At 35.7% G+C, this 20731-nt stretch overlaps 1 protein-coding gene across 1 annotated transcript in view; it reads right to left on the bottom strand.

Moving 5' to 3' along the window:
• Positions 1–20731, bottom strand: part of APLF (aprataxin and PNKP like factor) — a gene marked incomplete at its 5' end in the record, with an annotated part of 107225 nt that overhangs the window by 5518 nt on the left and 80976 nt on the right. Inside the window, 1 exon segment of the mRNA XM_030921404.1 lies at positions 4461–4507. Within this exon segment, the coding sequence (XP_030777264.1) occupies positions 4461–4507 (47 nt within the window).

Raw genomic sequence — 20731 nt, 5'->3', positions numbered from 1 at the left:
TATTTACTATATGGAATTAGAATACGGTAATTTCTGATTTTTTATATGCAGAGGAATTTATAATATGAGAATGACAATTACACATTTTTGTCTAATATTTCTTTTATAATTTAAAATTTCACCATTAATTCTTATCTCAAGAACTAAATCTTCAAACTATTGAAGAGCATACTGTGTGACATACATGCCGCAAGAAATGTTGATTTTGCATGGAGAAAAATCTTTTCAAATTGCAGTGTTTTGTTGAGACAGGGTGTTGCTGTGTTGCCCAGGATAGAGTGCAGTGCCACAATCATGGCTCACTGCATTTTTGACATCCTGGGCTCAAGCAATACTCCCACCTCAGTCTCCCAAGTAGCTGGGACAACAGGTGTGCCCATAACCACAACTGGTTAATTTTTTTTATTTTTTGTAGAGATGTGGTCTCACTCTGTTGCCCAGGCTGGTAGTGAACTCCTAGGTTCAAGCGATCCTCCTGCCTTGGCCTCACAAAGTGCTGGGATTATAGGCATGAGCTACTGCACCCAGCCAAACTGCAGATTTTTACCAATAGTTCTTTGGTGTTAGGTCTAAGATGACAGGCGCTCCACGGCAGATTAATAGTTTAACATTGCTAATTCTCCATGTTTTATTTTCTTTAATTTTCTATTAAATCTTAGGACTAATTAGGATGTTAATTTTTATTAAGCAAATAAATATTTCGGCTCAATATTCCTAAAGCTGAAAATTTACTATATTTACAAGAACAAACATTTTTAATAATGCTTCATTTTACTATTACAGACTATTTTTTTAAAGTGCACTAAGCAACTAGTTGGTATTTATATTTTAGCTTTTGTATATTTTTGATCTACTTTATTATATATGAAGTTCATTTCTTTTTATAATTCCATTGCATCAGGCTTTCTCATATTCCGTACATTAGCTTTCTACACTTTAAGTAGCAGTTTATAGAATTTCATGTAAATCCCACTAAGCCTCCTTAATAGCTTTCTTTCTAGATCTTTTAGTTTTACCTTCTGAATAAAAAAGTATATATAAGCACATACATGTATACAATTGTAGACATAGAGAAACATTAAAGTAGCTATCAGGGGACCATTCTAAATTTTCAGTCATGAATGGTATCAATCACCTAGAATAATACATATCACATAATAATAGAGGCCAGAAAGGAGGACCCCAATAATTAGATAAAATATTGGCCGGGCGCGGTGGCTCAAGCCTGTAATCCCAGCACTTTGGGAGGCCGAGGCGGGCGGATCACGAGGTCAGGAGATCGAGACCATCCTGGCTAAGATGGTGAAACCCCGTCTCTACTAAAAAATACAAAAAACTAGCCGGGCGAGGTGGTGGGCGCCTGTAGTCCCAGCTACTCGGGAGGCTGAGGCAGGAGAATGGCGCAAACCTGGGAGGCGGAGCTTGCAGTGAGCTGAGATCCGGCCACTGCACTCCAGCCTGGGCGACAGAGCAAAACTCCGTCTCAAAAAAAAAAAAAAAAAAATATTGATGATAATCTCCTTTAAATGTTGTCAACAGGTGAGGCAGCTAAAAAAGAATAAAACAAAATCTTCCTGGCATTGGTTACTTTAGCATTCAATAACTTGTGCAAACATTGTAGCACTCTGAAAAAGTGTGGAAAGTTAAATAAAATTTTAAACCAATTATATATACAAGAAACATAACAAATGACAGGAGTCAAACCTACAAGAAACAGAATGTACTATATAAACTGTTACATGTATAGAAGCACTCTATAGATGAAAGTGTTTTAGGGGTATTACAAATCAGAAATTAAATAGTAACAGTTTAATGTAGTTATTTTAATGCTGGCACTATATTAATAATTGCATTATCTTGTTATATATGTTCTTATGATACCCCCACCTCAAATTCAACATGTTTAAATGAAAACAAAAACAACAAAACTCCCTAGTTCACCCTATTCTCTATCGTGTGCCTTGTCCAGTCTCCTGATAATGTGTACTATAATCCTGAGTCATCCTGACTTCATTTACCTCATCCCCATATCATAGTCAACTGATTAGTTGGTAAATCCTCTTGATTCATCCTTCAAAAATCCCTCTTATATCCAGTCCAACCTTTCCATGTTCATGATAGCTGCCCTAGTTCTAGCCCTTTATTCTACCTAACTAATCTCCAGGCTTCCCCCTCTCTAATTCAAACTGTTTATCACCAGTTTGATTTTGGTAAAATACTGGCTCATCATTATGTACCAAAGTGCCCATGTCTTTGGTCTGGCCGTAGAGAGTTTCCATAATCTAACTTCAATACACCCTTTTAGCAACATCCAAAGCAGCTATAGAGACTTCCCACATCAGTTAAAATGATCCACTTGCTAACTCCAACTACAACACTTCTACCTTGATGTCCTTGATTGATCTATTATTCACTTTGCCTGTGATGTCCTATACCAACCTCCTACACAGCAAAGAAACAAAAGTGATTGAAATCCTACCCTCTTAAAGGCCAACTTTTACTTAAAATTCTCATATCAAGTCTACCTGATAATCCCCAGCAGATAGTACTCCCTCTCTTTCCCCAGAGACTTCAGAGCATCTCACCACAAGTGGGGAGAGCCAGAGCTGGTTCCCATGACCACAATTATGAGCTGGTTCTCATCTCTCTGTAGCTTTTTTCATGTGGAAGACATTCAACAAATGAATACGTAAATGTGTGAGTAAATGAATCAATACACAGCTGAGATTAAGATTTGGGGGTACTGTTAAATCTTAATGATTTGGGATAAAAGAAAAACAAGTATGTTAGAATTCTTTATTAGGTATCTCTAAATCAGAAAAATACAATGATACCTCAACATTTAATATTTGAAATACTCAAAATCCCCAATTTTTAGATTTTGTAGGGTAAGAGATGTTCTGACTATATTGCCACATAGCAACTTTTGAAAATATATTAAAAATATAAGACTAAACCTATAGCCTTAAACTTATTCCTTTAAAATATATATACTTCTATTAAAAATGATCTTTTCAATAAAATCAAGTTTTTCTTTAAAAAGTTAAGTGTCTTAAAATATGTTCTTCATTCAAAAAATACTTCAATAATTTCAAGAAATTTTCAACAAAAATTCAGATATTTTTATGCTATATGATGTGTATTCATAGTTTTTAGGTAAATATTTCCTATTTCTATAAAGTTATATAAATGTGTCAAATGCTCTTGCATGGGACAATGCTACAATTTGTGAACAATATATACTTTTAATCAAATACAATTACATTATTGCTAGAAAGGAAGACACTTAAACTACCATAACTGCCACATCATGAGATACGAGCACAGTAAAGAAAGTATAATATATAACATGTAACCTCCATACTATGTTAGCTCAGATAAAGGGAATATTTTTATGTCTGGAGTACTAAAGCACTAAAGTGTGTTTCAATAAGAAACATCAAATGGAATTCCTGTATAGTGAAATCATTTACTTTCATCACTTACTTGATTACAAGTCAGCTGTTTGTATGCACATATAAATCAAGTGAGCACAGCCTTGATAGTATGCATTTTATTTTCTCACTCTGTGAGCAGAAATATTATGTGTGCTGAATCAGCCTCTGTATTATATGAATGATATGAAAAAGTCAGATTTTATTAAAGAAGAAAAATGTTACAGTTTAGAAGCATAAGAAACAGAAGGTAAAACAGATTGAGGTAAGTAGGACAGATGGACATTTGATGGTTTCTTCTCTGGTGTCTCTCCCCCCTCCTCCCTTCCTCAAAGCTCTAGCTTTTATTGGAGATGGCTGTGGTTCTGATGAAAGTGACTCCACTCTGGTTTTAGGAGTGGTACAAACTAATCAGTGGCCATGGTGATTGGATCAAGGTTAAGAATGTGATCTAATCCAGTAATAAAAAGTGAATCTTCTGATTTTTCCCAGGAATCATGAGGGTCAAAGTTGTTTATGCTCTTTACGGGTGATTATCGTCCCAGCTGAATAAGGATACATAAAGTCCCTCACTGGAAGAGGAGCCAGCCTTAGGATGATAATGACCCCTCTAAAGACAGAATAAAGGAAAACATTTGGGTCCTAGGGTACACTATTGACATTATTAATGAGCCAAAGCAATATAGCTTATATAAATCCAGCCCTAGCTCTGGATGTTTTAGTTATAGAAGTCAATTATCATTTAGACCAGTTTAAGATTTTGTTTTCAGGTACTTGCAAACAAAAGAATCCTCAGAGATATAAGGCAAATATATATTGTGGACAATGGGGAAAGCATTTGCTATATCAAAGGGTTGCAGATTTTTTTTTTATTTTTTTTAAGAAAAATCATTAAAATCAGCAATTCAACAAATTCACAGAAGCAGAGATTTTAAAATATTTTCATAATAACTGGAAACTATCTAGGTTTAATAGGAGAACCACTTAAAGGTTTCATTTTGAATTTCCTGAAGTAAAATTACTTACCTGGAAGTGTACTATGTCTATATTCTATCTTGTGCTGAGGATTCTTCCTGAAAGAAGAATGCAAAAATAAGAGCTAGTCTTCCAATTACTAAAAATTATGACTATTTACACTAAACTAGAACACTGACTAACTTACAAATGAACTTAGGATCCAATAGACCTCTTATGAAAAAGCATTTGTTGTTTAATTACAATATTTCCTGTATGCCTACTCCACGCCAGGCACATTTCTAGATGCAAAGATAGAGTGATGAAGAAGACAAAGTTCTTACCTCAAGAACTTATACTCTAGAAAGATGGAAAAGACAAAATATGTATTTCCAAAATATATCATATTTCTAAACTGTCATGTATTACATATATTAAAATATAAAACAGAATCCAAGACTCATGACACAAATATCAAATATGCATATAAGTATGTATGTGCATACAGTATTAAAAAATTCGAAGGCTCTTCTTGAATCTAAAGAAAGCAGTATTCTTTCAAAAGAACACCAATTACTTGTCATGAAAAAAACACAAAAGTTAGTTTTGTTGATAAATTCAGATAACATATTCTGAAGTCAAACAAAAATTAGTGTTTGAAGATCTATTTTTGATTACACGTACTTATGATCCCTTCTATTATTTTGTTAAACAAATGTTTGGGTACCCTATATGTACAAGACATTCTCCAAATGTCCCAGCAGTAAAATCCAAGGCAACAGGTTCATCATGACCAAACTGTCTGGTACCCCTTTCTTAGGGAACTGACGAAGCAGAGCTGGGGTACACTAACAACAGATATGTGCTGAGGTGACAATTTTTGAATATACCTGTGTCAGGAGCTATTATTTTTACATGACAAATGTTCATTTGTTCATTCAGCAAATATTGGCTGAATGTTTCACTATATTCTGGCTCTAAGTAGACACTGAGGATAAAATATTTAACCAGATACACATTCTTGCCCCTAAGGAGACAGAGTCTGGGGGCAGGAGCAAGGTAGACATTAAACAAGCATTTTCTTCACTGAAAAATAAGAACATCTTCTGTGAAGACAGGAAATACTCCTTATATCTTTTAGGGCATAGGAACTAAGTTAAGCCTTAAATCTTCCCTTTCTCAGGTGAAATAACATTTGTTCTTCATTTTTTAAATCTTTTCATAGGACAAGTAAGGCAATTTTTAAAAAATTATATAACAGGTAAAATATGACTTTAAATTTTTCTATAAATCCTCCCATTCAACCCTATAATTCCACATCTACTGCAATGGAGAAAAATGGCCAGTCTCAGGAAGTGGATCTCTAGCCCTGAACCTAGTCTGAGTCATAGGATGTAAATATGTCCTAGGAATGATCTCAGAGCAGATACTCTGCCTCCTCCAGGTGACAGATGAGCAATGTGAGCCTAAGGAGATGAAGTTCATGCCCAGGGTCTGTGCTTTCCAACTTGGGTGATGACCATATTAAGACAGACGTCCAGGCAAAATTGTGGACTACATTCTCAAAATATCTCTGAAATACTCAGGTGATTAAATGTTCCACTTATAAATTCCTTCATGAGTCTATTGTAAAAAAATGTATCCAACTGCTCTTTTTCACCATTTAAAAAAGTACAGTGTGTTTAAAATATTTCATAATAAAAATTATACTTTAAAAATATTGTGGCCGGGCGCGGTGGCTCAAGCCTGTAATCCCAGCACTTTGGGAGGCCGAGACGGGCTGATCCCGAGGTCAGGAGATCGAGACCATCCTGGACTAACATGGTGAAACCCCGTCTCTACCAAAAAAAAAAAAAAAATACAAAAAACTAGCCGGGCGCAGTGGCGGGCGCCTGTAGTCCCAGCTACTCGGGAGGCTAAGGCAGGAGAATGGCGTGAACCCGGGAAGCGGAGCTTGCAGTAAGCTGGCCACTGCACTCCAGCCTGGGCGACAGAGAGAGACTCTGTCTCAGGAAAAAAAAAAAAAATTGTATTTCCTCTGTGCCTTCGACACTATTGTGATATCAGTAAACAAAGTAAAATAATTTCTAACAACACAGAACCATCTGCTTGAAAAATATTTGTCTTCTTGTTTCCAGCATTGCCTATTATATTTGCTCCAAATATTAACTTCCTTTGTCTGTCTGTCTGTCTATCTATCTATCTATCTATCTATCTATCTATCTATCTATCTATCCATCCATCCATCCATCCATCCATCCATCCATCCATCCATCCATCTATCTTAGAGACGGGTCTCACTCTGTTACCCAGGCTAGACTGCAGGGCACAATCATAGCTCACTGCAGCCTCAAACTCCTGAGCTCAGGTGATCCTCCCATCTCAGCCTCTTGAGTACAGCTAGGACTGCAGGTATGGGTCACTCAGCCCATCCTAATTTCCTGCCCCTCCATCATAATTTGTTGGGTAATAGAAAGTAATTACAAACGTACAAATTTAAATTAATTGATAAAACCCAAGAAAAATAGAGTGTTACTGCTTTTGAGAGCTGTAATAATCATGAAATCTATTTTCCAAGATAGGTTTTAAGTAGTGTTACTTTCAAGAGTTTCAACTGATAACCCTGGAGCCTCTGTAATGCTATCCAACAGAACTTTCTGTGATGAGGGAAATTTGCTCCGTGTTGTCCAATAAAGCCACTAACTGCATGTGACTGATGAACACTTGAAATATGGGTAATAAAGCTGAGAAAATGAATTTTAAATTGTATTTAGTAAATCCATATTTAAATGTAAACAGCCACATGTGGCTAGTGGCTATCATATTGAACAACAGTTTCAATTCAAAAACCAAGAAAAGGGAGATCCTCTCTCTGCAGCCAAGATTAATTACAATTAATCCTCCCCAAACCAACAACTAAACACCCTCTTTCTTATGAAGTGACTCTCAAACGAAGTAAAACATTCTATAGGTAGAAATGCTATGATTGAAAGTATGAGGTTAGTGACTATAGTCAGAGACCCCATTAGAATCCTAACTCAGCCATCTTCCTGCATGCTGTCTGAGCTTCAGTTTTCCCATTTGTAAAAGGGGGATAACAACAGAACCCACACTCACATGAAGCTGTTGTGAGGATTCATGAGATAATGCACAATAGTCTTTAATCTAAGGGCTTGGTAGGTGGTAAATAAATAATGTCAGCCTTTGACTCCTTCATTATTAGTTCAAGAAACAGTTACAGAATACTTATTACATGCCAGGCCTTGTGTCAGTATGACACTCATCCCTAATCTCTCTTCTTTCTGGTAACTTTTCCTACAATGCGAGCATTAAACACAGTGCAAAAGTGTAACTCCACAGTTAATTAAGGACCTAATTCAACAGTTTTGAAAAGTGGAAAAAAGATTCTATATAAGATTGTGTGTTGAGCATAATTAACCCAAATTTGACCTTTTGATGAAAAAGAAATTTAAACTTGAAAAAAATAAGATGGACAACTTAGTTGTGAAGACAGCTGCAAATGAACAAAGTTATGGTGATGATTTGTGGGAAGATCTTTCCTACACTGACCATGCTAGTGCAGGCCACTGACTTAATTAAATTCAGTCTTTATTAAAGTATAATTAATGCTGGGCATCAGGAATGGAGAAAGATAAAAATGGGGAACATTAATACCAAAGATATTTTTCATCTTTACTTTAGAAAAAATGGTTACTACTCATTTGAGATTATTTCCAGTAACATGTTATTTTGAAAAAATGTCATACCTACTTTAAAAAGCAACCAAGACTAGTACACTGAAATTCCATAAAACTTCATCAAGATTTTTCAAGAGTTAACATTCTATATGGCTGTCTTACTGTTATTATCTATCTATAATCATTTCAGAATAAGGCTTTTCCTCCTTCTTTTAATATGTTTGCTTTAGGTACCAAGCAGTTCTCTTTTCCTGCTTTGCCCTTAACAGTTAAGTAGGATAACTGAAAAGTTAAATATAGTCTTAATTGCTTGCTACTTCAAAAGCTGCTTTAGAAATGCTCAAGTAACTAAATGTCACGCTTTTTAAATAAAGTACAGTAATGAAACCTAAGGAGTTAGAGACTCAAGTATGGTTTAAGCACCAAATACCAACTAAACAACTGCTGACATCAGTTGTCAGGCTAGAAAGATTAAAAAGGAGAGTAACTTTTTAAAAAGAGAAAGTGAAGACAGAGTATCACAAAGTGGGGGACTGGGGTTCAACTTAAAGTTTCAGAAGGTAGTTCCTCATTCTCTATTACCTTGGAAAACATTCACAGTTGCACTCGTATGCACCATCTACATCCGCCAACCTCACATACTACTTAGGAAAAGGCAAGCCATTTCAGAATAAGTGAACAAAAAACTATGAAAGAAGTGTTACATTTAATCATTCCAAAAAGGAAGAACAGAAAATGTAATGTGAAATTTTATATTTTAAAAATGAGAAAAAGTTTTCAGGTACAAGTACAGGTTTTCATCTGCCTTAGAAGGGGAAAATTGCTTCTTTGAGAATCTTCCATCCTTTCCTAGAACTTGCTCTTTTCATAAAAAGACAGGTAAAAGACTGTAATGCAGACCAAAGAAACTAGCTGAGTTGGTGTTTTTCAACTGGACAATGAACTTCCAACCTAAAGCAAAAGAAATAATATTAATAAAACTTTGCCAGCTATTTCACCGAAACTGAAGGAAAAGAATATCTATGACAGGCTCAAAAATTTGCTGTTGGGGTATTTATTCTCTTTGATGATAAATAGAACTCACAGAATAGATGGACTTTAATAAGAAAATGAGCCCAAACAGAAAAGTTTATCACACACAAAATCACACACTCAAAAACAAATTTTAGATATGTTTAGTTTACATAAAAATTTAAATGATAAATTGAGTCTTCTGAAAGTTAAATTTCTTAAATTATCTTTTCCTTCAAGGTCCTTCATAATCTCAGTGCCAACTTTTATTAGCAGCTCAATCTTTTGTTTCTACTCTAGGGGAGTACTTTGTGATTTTTTCCCATTTTTAGGAACTTGTTCATAGCTTTTTTTGCCAAGTATATTCTTCTGACTCTGTACTACTACCTAAGTTCAAATCATATCTCTTTCATGAAAGTAACTTTGATAATCACTGGGAAATAGCTCCAGAATGTATTGTCTATGTTTACCACTTGGTACCTACCATGCCATTTCTTGTCCTGTCATCTAAATTTTCAGCACACACACAAACACACACTTGTACATGTATGCATTATCTCTATCATCTGTCAAATGAGCAGCTGGAGGGCATGAGATTTTTCTTAAACTTTTTAATGTCTTTCATAGCACCTACAAATGTATCTCTCTCCAGCCAGTTTTCAATTATAGTTTTCACAGATCAATCCATCTACTAGAATATAATCAACATTTTTCCTTCAAAAACATGTTTTAAATTAAGCTTACACATGAGTTTTCAAAATGAGTTTTGTATCCTTTGACCAATACCTCTCCAACCCACCCCTCCTCCCAGCCTATAGTAACCACCATTCCTCTTCTATGAGTGGGAAGTTCTTAGATTCTACATGTAAGTGATACCATGTGGTATTTGCCTTTCTGTGCCTGGCATATTTCACTTAACATAATGTTCTCTAGGTTCATCTACCTTATCACAAATGTTACCATTTCCATCTTTTTAAGGGCTGAATTATATTCCATTGTGTATCTATACCACATTTTTTTTACCCCTTCATCCACTGATGGACACTTACATGGATTCCATCATTTGCAATACAAACCAGAAGTTTAAAATGCTCATTGGTTGGAGTACAAAAAAACAGTTTCTAATAATTTCTGGACTAAAACTTTCTCGAGTTAATGCTAACACTTATAATTTTTTATTTTTAGTAAACCCTAATCTATAGATTTTAATGATTTTCAGAAATCTACCCTTTGAAAAACAGTTTTTCTGTGGGATATATTCCAGAAAATGGCTATTCTCATTAGGTTAAATATACTGTCAATGTGCTGAAATTGCTCTGCACTCACACCTATAAAGTTAATAATCAAAGTATTCATTGAATCATCTTACACAAACCCAAGACTAAAATATGTCAGAATTTCCTGCCATTAACACTGCATATTACTTCCTCAGGAAACAATGAAAATATGACACTCATATTAATCAGACTCTATTGCAATCAGATTCCTGAGATACAGACTGCTCAGCATTGTAAGACACTTAGCTCTAGTCAATCAATCACTCAGGTCAACCAGAAACACCAAGAGTCCTTCACGAATGCTGAAGACATAGATGCCACAGTGTCTTGGGGCTGTTCTCATCTGGCAATTTAAACTTTGGATCACCACCATTTTGTTGTGGAAGGGGCTCAGATTTTAGGATCAGAAGAGCTGAGCCTAATTCAAATTCCACTATTTATTGTTGTACAAGTTAGGGCAACTCCTTTGAAACAACTCTCTTTCCTCATCTGAAAAGGAGTGGATAACACTGTCTACCCCAAATAAGATTGTTCCAAGGGTTAAAGTAGTGTGTATAAAAATCTGTATGTATTAAGCATTTTAGAGATACCAGTTATTCAGCTAGACATAAAAATCAATTTTACTTTAAGATATCCAACAATGGCTAGAAATCCTATGTGCTAGTAAAAGTCACTGTCAATTAATATTAAATAGCTGAATTTTTCCTTCAATAATATATAAAATTCCTGTTAAATATTTTCCCTGTCATATCTCACACATTTATATAATATTTTCTAACATCTGTCTATGCATATTCCATTTTCAAAAGTCAGTTATTTCATAACAAGGCAAAATACCTTTTGCATGTAACCCTAAGTCAAAGCTAAATGGCAACTCTATACAGCTCTTCAGGGGAATATGAGCATTTGAACTTTCAAGGGCATTGCCAAATTCCACAAGATCTTTTTCCTAACAACGAAGGGGATTACTTAATCAGAGCTCATTCATAAAAGATTTACATCAACCTTTTTCTCAAATGGCATTTTCTGTAATTCAGTCTGTCTCAAAGTCCTTTTTGTTTTTTTATTGTTGTTAATTATTAACAGTTTGAGATCTAAACATAAAGCTATACAACCATAACCACATCAGATTTTTGTGAGCTGTTATATTTTAAAATATGTATTTTCAAAAACATTATTCTGATTTTAATGATGTAGGTGCCTAAGTAACAAAAATTTAGATAACAGCATATTTAAATACTGTAAGGACATAGTGGTTTATAAATTTTTACATTATGACAGCTATAAATCTTTGTAATTATAATGAACCAATGGAAAATTTGACCCTTTCTAATATTTCCTGATGATGCTCCTACAAACAATGTTTAAATATAAATAAATAAAACAGTCCTATTGCCATCCATTTCACTCTATCAATAAAAATTCACTGAATACCTACTATATGCCAAGCACTGTTCTAGGTTCCAGAGACTCAGTTAGTAGCAAACAAGCAGAGAGTCTCTGCTTTCACGGGGTTTATATGCTGGTGGGTAAGACAGGAAACAAATATGTATATATAATTTCAGGAAGTGATTGCTATGAAGAAAAATAAAGAGAGGGACATAGAGAGTGACTGAACATATAGGTAGAGAGGTCAGAGATGGCATTTCTGAGGAAGTATATCACATACATATATGAAGGAAGAATGCTTCAGGAAGAGGTTGTTAAGGCCCTGATGTGAAAACAAGCTAGGATATTGGGTAAAACACAAAAACATAATGAAGACTGGTACACTTCAAGGGGAATGAGTAAAAAGGAAAATAGTAGGAAATGAAGTCAGAGAACTTGTAATCCACGATAAAGTTTGTTACAGGAAGCCACTGGAAAGTTATGAGTAAGAAGACAACATGAAACGACTTACCTTTAAAGAATTTCTGTGGTTGCTATGAGGATAATGAACTACATGAGGACAAAAGAGAAAACAGGGATATCGGGAATCTACTGCAGTATTCCAGGCAAGAGAGGATGGTGGTTATGACTGGGGTGGTAGAGTGCAAAGGTAGAGACCTAAGAAATGAGCAGGCTCCTGCTATATTTCAAAAGTTAAAATGGCAAGGACTGCTGATAGATTGAATGAGTGATGTGAAGGAAAGAGAAGAGTCAAAGGTGCTTCTTGCTGAAGCACCTGAGTACTATGTGAATGGTGGAGTCATTTACAGAGGTAAAGAACACTTGTGAAAGAGTTGTTTTCATGATAAAAATCAAGAATTCTGACTTAGAGGTGGTAAGTTTGATCTACCTATTATACAAAGTGGAGGCATTTAAACATATGAATCTGAACCATTAAATTGAATTAGTTCACCTAAGAAATAAGAACAGAAAGGAAGAGATCTGAGAACCTGAGCCCTGTGGCTCTGTAATATTTACAAGTAGGGAAGAAAAAGAGGAGACAGAAAAGAAGGCTAAGGAAGGGTAGCCAGGCACATAACTGAGCTGACTTTATGAATATGAAGCTACTGCTCTCTGCTCTAGATTTCTCCATAGTGAATTGAAGACCCCCAGAGCACAAGCAATCTACCTCTGTATTTTTCATGTTTTCACAAGAAACTGAAACCCAGGAAAATCAACTAGCTGATGCAAAGTCATGTTACAGAATTAGCATAACCATAACTAGAACCTAAGTCTGCTAATTTAAAAACACTTTATCACTTTGTCATAAAGGAGTACCTAAAGATTAACTAGACAGTGGGAGCAACAACAGAATAATAGTTTTTAGTTTTATTTACTTCCAAAGATTTGCTAACTTAACACCATGATTGTAAATGAACCTAAAGAACTGTTTGAAAACCAAACACCATATGTTCTCACTCACAAGTGGGAGCTGAACGATGAGAACGCATGGACACATTGGGTGGAACAACACACACTGGATCCCGTCAGTGGTGGCTGGTGGGGGCATAGGCAGAGGGAGAGCATCAGGAAGAATAGCTAATGGATGCTGTGCTTAATACCTAGGTGACGGGTTGATCTGTGCAGCAACCCATCATGGTAAATGTTTACCTATGTAACAAAGCTGTGCATCCTGCACATGTACCCCAGAACTCAAAATAAAAGCTGAAGAGAAAAACAAAAAGAACTGTTTTACACCAGCTCCTAGATCAGTGACTAGAACATTTTAGATGCTCAATATTTACCCACTGAAGACATGAACATACTATATTTTTGTCCCATCAAAACAAAATAGCTTATCTCGCATTTTTAAAATTTAGTATGTATTTTAAAACCTAAAGTAAAACCATAAATCCCATTATTATCAAATATCTAGGTCTCAAAATTCAGAAGAAAAAGGAAAATGTTTAAATACGGTCTTTATTAAATAAAAAACAAGTAAACCAGCATAAAACAGTAAAAAGTACTCACTTTGTTACCTGATAATCACTACAATTTACTATGTATGCAAAAAGAACTCTGAAAATTTTTATATATGTGTAATTAACAGTAAATATAACAAAGAACAAATTATTATGAAAATGACTGCACATTAAAATAAATGAAAAAGAAAAACAAAACCACAGAAGACATTCCAGCAAATTTTGTCAAGCCTACATGAATATAATTGATGTTGTTACTGTTATTTCTTTCTTTTTTTTTTTTTTTTTTTGAGACGGAGTCTCGCTCTGTCCACCAGGCTGGAGTGCGGTGGCGCTATCTCGGCTCACTGCAAACTCCGCCTCCCGGGTTCCCGCCATTCTCCTGCCTCAGCCTCCCGAGTAGCTGGGACTACAGGCGCCCACCACGGCGCCCGGCTAACTTTTTTTTTTGTATTTTTTTTTAGTAGAGACGGGGTTTCACCGTGGTCTCCATCTCCTGACCTTGTGATCCGCCCGCCTCGGCCTCCCAAAGTGCTGGGATTACAGGCGTGAGCCACCGCGCCTGGCCTGTTACTGTTATTTCTAAATGAAGTTTTAAAAAAATTGTAGCCAACTCATATATAAAACTGTGTAGCAAGTGATTAATATTTAAGATACTTTTTTTCCAAGATCATATTCTTATACACAATTAAAGAACTGTAAGCATGGCAAATGATGATAAGTTACTTTCTATATATGCAGAACCTATTAAAATGGATTAAGGTGCTGTCAACTTTGACTATTCTTTTTTTTTTTTTTTTTCAGATGGAGTCTCATTCTGTCACCCAGGCTGGAGTGCAGTGGTGCGATCTCAGCTCCCTGTAACCTCCCCTCCTGGGTTCAAGTGATTCTCCTGCCTCAGCCTCCCGAGTAGCTGGGACTACAGGTGTGCATCACCACATCAATTAATTTTTAGTAGAGACGGGGTTTCACCTTGTTGGACAGGTTGGTCTTGAACTCCTGACCTCAGGTGATTTGCCCGCCTCAGCCTCCCACAGTGCTGGGATTACAGGCGTGAGCCACCATGCCCAGCCAACTTTGACTATTCTTAACTACAAATAGATTGATAGCATCACATGACTGATTCTGAAAATCTTAACTACCTGACAACTAGAGGTCTCCTTATGAAGATCTATTTTTGCTTCATGAAATATAATCTGGATTTATAATAAACAACACACATTCTTATTTTTTGTTAAGTGGTTTCTAAAAATCACGATCTTGCAGCTTGAAGTGTACATCTGCAGATATAGTCAGCCCTCACAGTGGGGTTCAGCATCTGCAGATTCAACCAACTGCAGATTGAAAATGTAGTTAGGCCTACAATGATTGCATCCTTACTCAACATGTATAGACTTTTGTTTCTTGTCATCATTCCCTAAACAGTACAGTACAATAACGATTTACATAGTATTTACATTTTATTAGGTATTTTAAGGAATCTAGAGATGATTTAAAGTACATGGAAGGATGTGTGTAGGATATATGGAAATACTATACTATTGTACATAAGGGGCTTGAGCATCCCCAGATTTGGTATGTCCTGGGGTCCTGGAACCAATCCCCTGCAGATACCAAGAACAGATTGTACTTTCTGTCAATTAAGATAACATTATGATGACTTGGAACACTTTTCAAAAATAGAAGAGGAACTAGTAAAAAATTTTAGATCATACCAGGATCAGCAAATAAAAAATTAATAATTTACTCACTATCACCTATATGTCTTGAGAAAATGATATTGTGCTTGTGGTAAAACATTGCGTTCTTTCACATACACAGGCCATGTTGCAGATTCAATATTACACTGAGAGCACTTACAGTTGATAACTGACACATCTCCCAAGGCCTTCCCTCTCAGAAGACATTATAATTTAAAAAACGACACTAGCTTCTGAAAGACATCAAGACACCAACATTTTCATCTGCATGACACATGGCAGCCTAAGGTTTTGTAATCCAAGGCAATGTACATGAGTGTGACTTTACATTCTTACACCAAGTTGGCTGAAAATAGACTCCATTCATATCTGTTTATATTCTAAGATAAGTGCTTTCTTCAACAAGTAAGAACAGGAATACACCTGCATAAAATCCTATTATTCATCAGAGGAACTGAATGAGTCAGAGGTAGGAACAGCAATCACTGGACATTAAATATCCAATGTTCTAATTCAGACAAGTGCCTTAAACTAATGACATCCATTAAATTGACTCTTCTGATAAACAGCAGTGGACAGAACAAAAAGAATAAATTAGTTGACAGGCAAGATCTTCTTTTTTATTAAAATTTTATTTCCATAGGTTATTGGGGAACAGGTGGTATGTGGCTACATGAGTAGGTTCTTTAGTGGTGATTTGTGACATTTTGGTGCACCCATCACCTGAGCAGTATACACTGCACCTAATTTGTGGTCTTTTATCCCTCACACCCTTCCCACTTTCTCCCCCTGAGTTCCCAAAGCCCACTGTGTCTTTCTTTCTTATGCCTTTGCATCCTCATAGCTTAGCTCCCACATATGAGTGAGACATAACATGTTTGGTTTTCAGTTCCTGAGATACTTCACTTAGAATAATAGTCTCCAATCTTATCCAGGTCACTGCAAGTGCCATTAATTCATTCCTTTTTATGGTGGAGTAGTATTCCATCATACACACACACACACACACACATATATAGATATATCTCACAGTTTCTTTTTCCACTCATTTATTGATGGGCATTTGGGTTGGTTCCACATTTTTGCCACTGCAAATTGTGCTGCTATAAACATGCGTGTGCAAGTATCTTTTTTATATGATGACTTCATTTCCTCTGGGTAGATAACCCAGTAGTGGGACTGCTGGATGAAATGATAGTTCTAATTTCAGTTGTTTAAGGTATCTCCACAGTTTTCCATAGTGATTGTACTAGTTTACATTCCTACCAGCAGTGTAGAAGTGTTCCCTCTTCGCCACATCCACACCAACATCTATTATTTTTTCATTTTTTGATTATGGCCATTCTTGCAGGATTAAGGTGGTATTGCATTGTGGTTTTGATTAGCATTTCCCTGATCACTAGCATTTTGATTAGCATTTCCCCGATCATTAGTGATATTGAGCATTTTTTTCATTTTTGTGGGCCACTTATATATCCTCTTTTGATAATTGTCTATTCATGACCTTAGCCTACTTTTTGATGGGATTGTTTGTTTTTTCTTGCTAATTTGTTTGACTTCATTGTAGATTCTGGATATTAGTCCTTTGTCACACATACAAATTGTAAAGATTTTCTCCCACTCTGTGGGTTGTCTGTTTACTCTGCTGACTGTTGCTTTTGCTGTGTAAAAGCTCTTTAGTTTAATTAAGTCCCAGCTATTTATCTTTGTTTTCATTGTGCTTGCTTTTAGGTTCTTGGTCATGAAATCCTTGCCTAAGCCAATGTCTAGAAGGGGTTTTCCAATGTTGTCTTCTATAATTTTTATAGTTTCAGGTCTTAGATTTAAGTTCTTGATCCATCTTGAGTTGATTTTTGTATAAGGTGAGAAATGAGGATCCAGTTTCATTTTCCTACATGTGGCTTGCCAATTATTCCTGCACCATTTGTTGAAAAGGGTATCCTTTCCACACTTCATGTTTTTGTTTGCTTTATCGAAGATCAGTTGGCTGTAAGTAATAGGGGTTTATTTCTGGGTTCTTTATTCTATTCCATTGGTCTATGTGCCTATCTTTATGCCAGTACCATGCTGTTTTGGTGACTATGGCCTTATAGCATAGTTTGAAATCAGGCAAAGTTTTATAGCTAAGGATACAGAGACTTGCCTGTCACATAAAAGTCGGGAAAGCCCTGCCAAACAAGCAGAAGTAAAACAAAAGTGTATTGAGTTTTAATAAAACTCCAAAAGAGCTACTATCTGTCTAAATTTCCGACTGGACAGAGATGACTAGCCCCTACCTGCCAAGTAGAGGTGGTATCCTTACTGATGGAAGATAACATCTAGGGTACCTATAGTTCTTTTTATTTAAAAATGTTAGAATTGCAATAAAGGGTTGCTAGAGACAAAGAGGCAGAAAAATATGACCCAACAATCAAGAAAAAAAAAAAAAAAAGCGGAACCAGAAATATTGGCTCACAAATAAGAACTTTAAAACAACTAAGATTAATATGTTTTTTTTTAAAGAGTAGAAAATTGGGGAAAATGAATTAAAAGATGGATAGTTTCACAAAAAAAAAAAAAAAAAAAAAAGAAGAAGAAGAATTAAATAAATATCCTAGAACTGGAAAATACAGTATCTGAAATTAGGAACTCCATGAATGGGTTTAACAGCAGACTAGAAGAAACATGTGCGACACGGTCAAAGCATTTAATATATGTTTAGTTGGAGTACAAGAAAGAGAGAAAAGATAAAATAGACACAATATCTGATGAGATAATAGCAAAGCAGTCTCCTCAAACTAATAAAAGGCATTAACTTGCAAAAAAGCTCAGTGAACCCCCAAATAGGATGAATGCAAAGAAAAATATACCTAGGCACATGTTAGTTAAACTGTTAAAATCTAAAGGCAAAGATAAAAATCTTAAGAGTGGTGAAAGAAGAGGCACATTGATTTAAAAATATAATGGCAATAATAAGATAGACAACGGAGTTTCAAGAAGAACTATGGATGCAAGAGTCCATGGCATGACACAAATGATAAAAGTATGCTAAGCTAGAATTACACACCTAGTGAAAAGAGCCTTTAAAAATTTAAAATAAGAACACTTTCAGACACACAAAAATGTAAAGAATTTGTTTTTAGTAGATCTTCACTATAAGAAAAACCCACTTTGGGAGGCTGAGGTGGGTGGATCACGAGGTCAGGAGATCGAGACCATCCTGCCTAACACGGTGAAACCCCGTCTCTACTAAAAATACAAAAACTAGCCGGGCGAGGTGGCGGGCGCCTGTAGTCCCAGCTACTCGGGAGGCTGAGGCAGGAGAATGGTGTGAACCCAGGAGGCGGAGCTTGCAGTGAGCTGAGATCCGGCCACTGCACTCCAGCCTGGGCGACAGAGCGAGACTCCGCCTCAAAAAAAAAAAGAAAAAATACAAAAAATTAGCCAGGTGTGGTGGCGGGCACCTGTAGTCCCAGCTACTCAGGAGGCTGAGGTAGGAGAATGGCATGAACCCGGGAGGCGGAGTTTGCAGAGAGCAGAGATCACGCCACTGCACTCCAGCCTGGGCACAGAGCAAGACTCCATCTCAAAAATTAAAAAAAAAAAAAAAAAAAAAAACCCAAAGAAGTTTTTAAAACTAAAAGAAAAGGATCCCAGATGAAAGGATAGATGTTTAGGAAGAAATAAAGGGCACTCAAAATAATAAATATGTAAATAAGGGGAATGTTGATGCTTAAAACAATTTTTAAACAATAATTACAAAGTCTTGTGAGTTAATACACAAAGGTATAACTATATGATAACAATGGTTTAAAAAGACAAAAGAGAAAGTAAATGAAATTAAAGTGATGTAAAGTTCCTGCATGGTTTGGGAAATGGTAAAAGCACCAACAGTAAGGTAGATTGTAATAAGTCACAGATGCCTATGGAAATAAAGTGTGGCTACTGAAAAGTTAACAGAGGAGAAAAAAATAGAATGAAAAACATTTAATCCAAAATAAGTCAAAAAGAGGAGAATAAAAAACAAAGAATATGTAGGATAAATAGAAAACAAATACCAAAAAGTAAAAATTAAAATATATCACTAATAGTATTAAATGTAAATGGGGTTGGTGTGGTGGCTCACGCATGTAATCCCAGCACTTTGGGAGACTGAGGTGGGCAGATCACTTGAGATCAGAAGTTCGAGACCAGCCTAGCCAACACAGTGAAACCCCATCTCTACTAAAAATACAAAAATTAGCCAGGTGTGGTGGTGGGCGCCTATAATCCCAGTTACTCGGGAGGCTAAGGCAGGAGAATTGCCTGAACCTGGAAGGCAGAGATTGCAGAGAGCCAAGACTGTGCCAATGCACTCCAGCCAAGACAACAGAGTAAAACTCCATCTCAAAAAAAAAAAAAAATGTAAATGGACTCCATACTCCACCTAAAAGGCAGAGACTATAAGACTGGATTAAAAATAAAAACCAATGAACCAACTATATGCTCTTTATAAAAGACATGTTTTAAATATAAGAACACAAATTGAAACTAAAACAATTTAAAAAGACATTACACAAACACTAACCACATAACCTTGGGTAGTTATATTATATTAGACAAAACAAGGATTCCACTTTCAATAATGACAGAATAGACTGTATTGGACCAACACTCCGACAGGTAACAATTACACTCTGGAAAAAATATTAAAAACAATAATCGGAAGGCAGTGGATAGCTACCAAAAGCAAGCAGAAACTGGAGAGTCAACATGTGGAAGAAAGATACAGCTCTGATTAAATTTCCCACTTTTATGGCTTTTTCACTGAGGACAAATTTACAGCTGGAGTACTAAGAAAAACAGACAGAATTAAGTGGAGAAATAGACAAACCTACAATCATAGTGAAGGTTTTAATATTCCTTTCTCAGTAACTAGTAGAACAACCACAGGAAAAAAAATCAACTAGCAAATATATAAAAAAATCTGAACAACACTATAACCATTTTACCAAATCGACATTTATAAAACCTTACTTCCATTCCAGCAACTAGAGAATACACATGTAAGTGCACACCATATGTTCAATAAAAATCACCCATATGCTGGGCCAAAACAAATCTCAATAAATTTCCAAAGATTTAATTTCCAAAGCGTTTGCTATATAACCACATGGAATTAAATTATAAATCAACAATGATAATTATAGTAGATATTACAGCAATTCTCAAACATTAATAAATATCAAAGTAGACTTTTAGGTAAAAACATTTTAGAGACTAAGAGGGAAATAATATTCAAAGGACCAGGCAACTTTCACAATTTTTAGAACCGATATCTGATGAACC

Source organism: Rhinopithecus roxellana, chromosome 17 (genome assembly GCF_007565055.1).
Source record: "Rhinopithecus roxellana isolate Shanxi Qingling chromosome 17, ASM756505v1, whole genome shotgun sequence".
NCBI lineage: Eukaryota > Metazoa > Chordata > Mammalia > Primates > Cercopithecidae > Rhinopithecus > Rhinopithecus roxellana.
The sequence above is the reverse complement of the archived record's forward strand: the minus strand, read 5'-3'. Positions and strand labels throughout refer to the sequence as shown.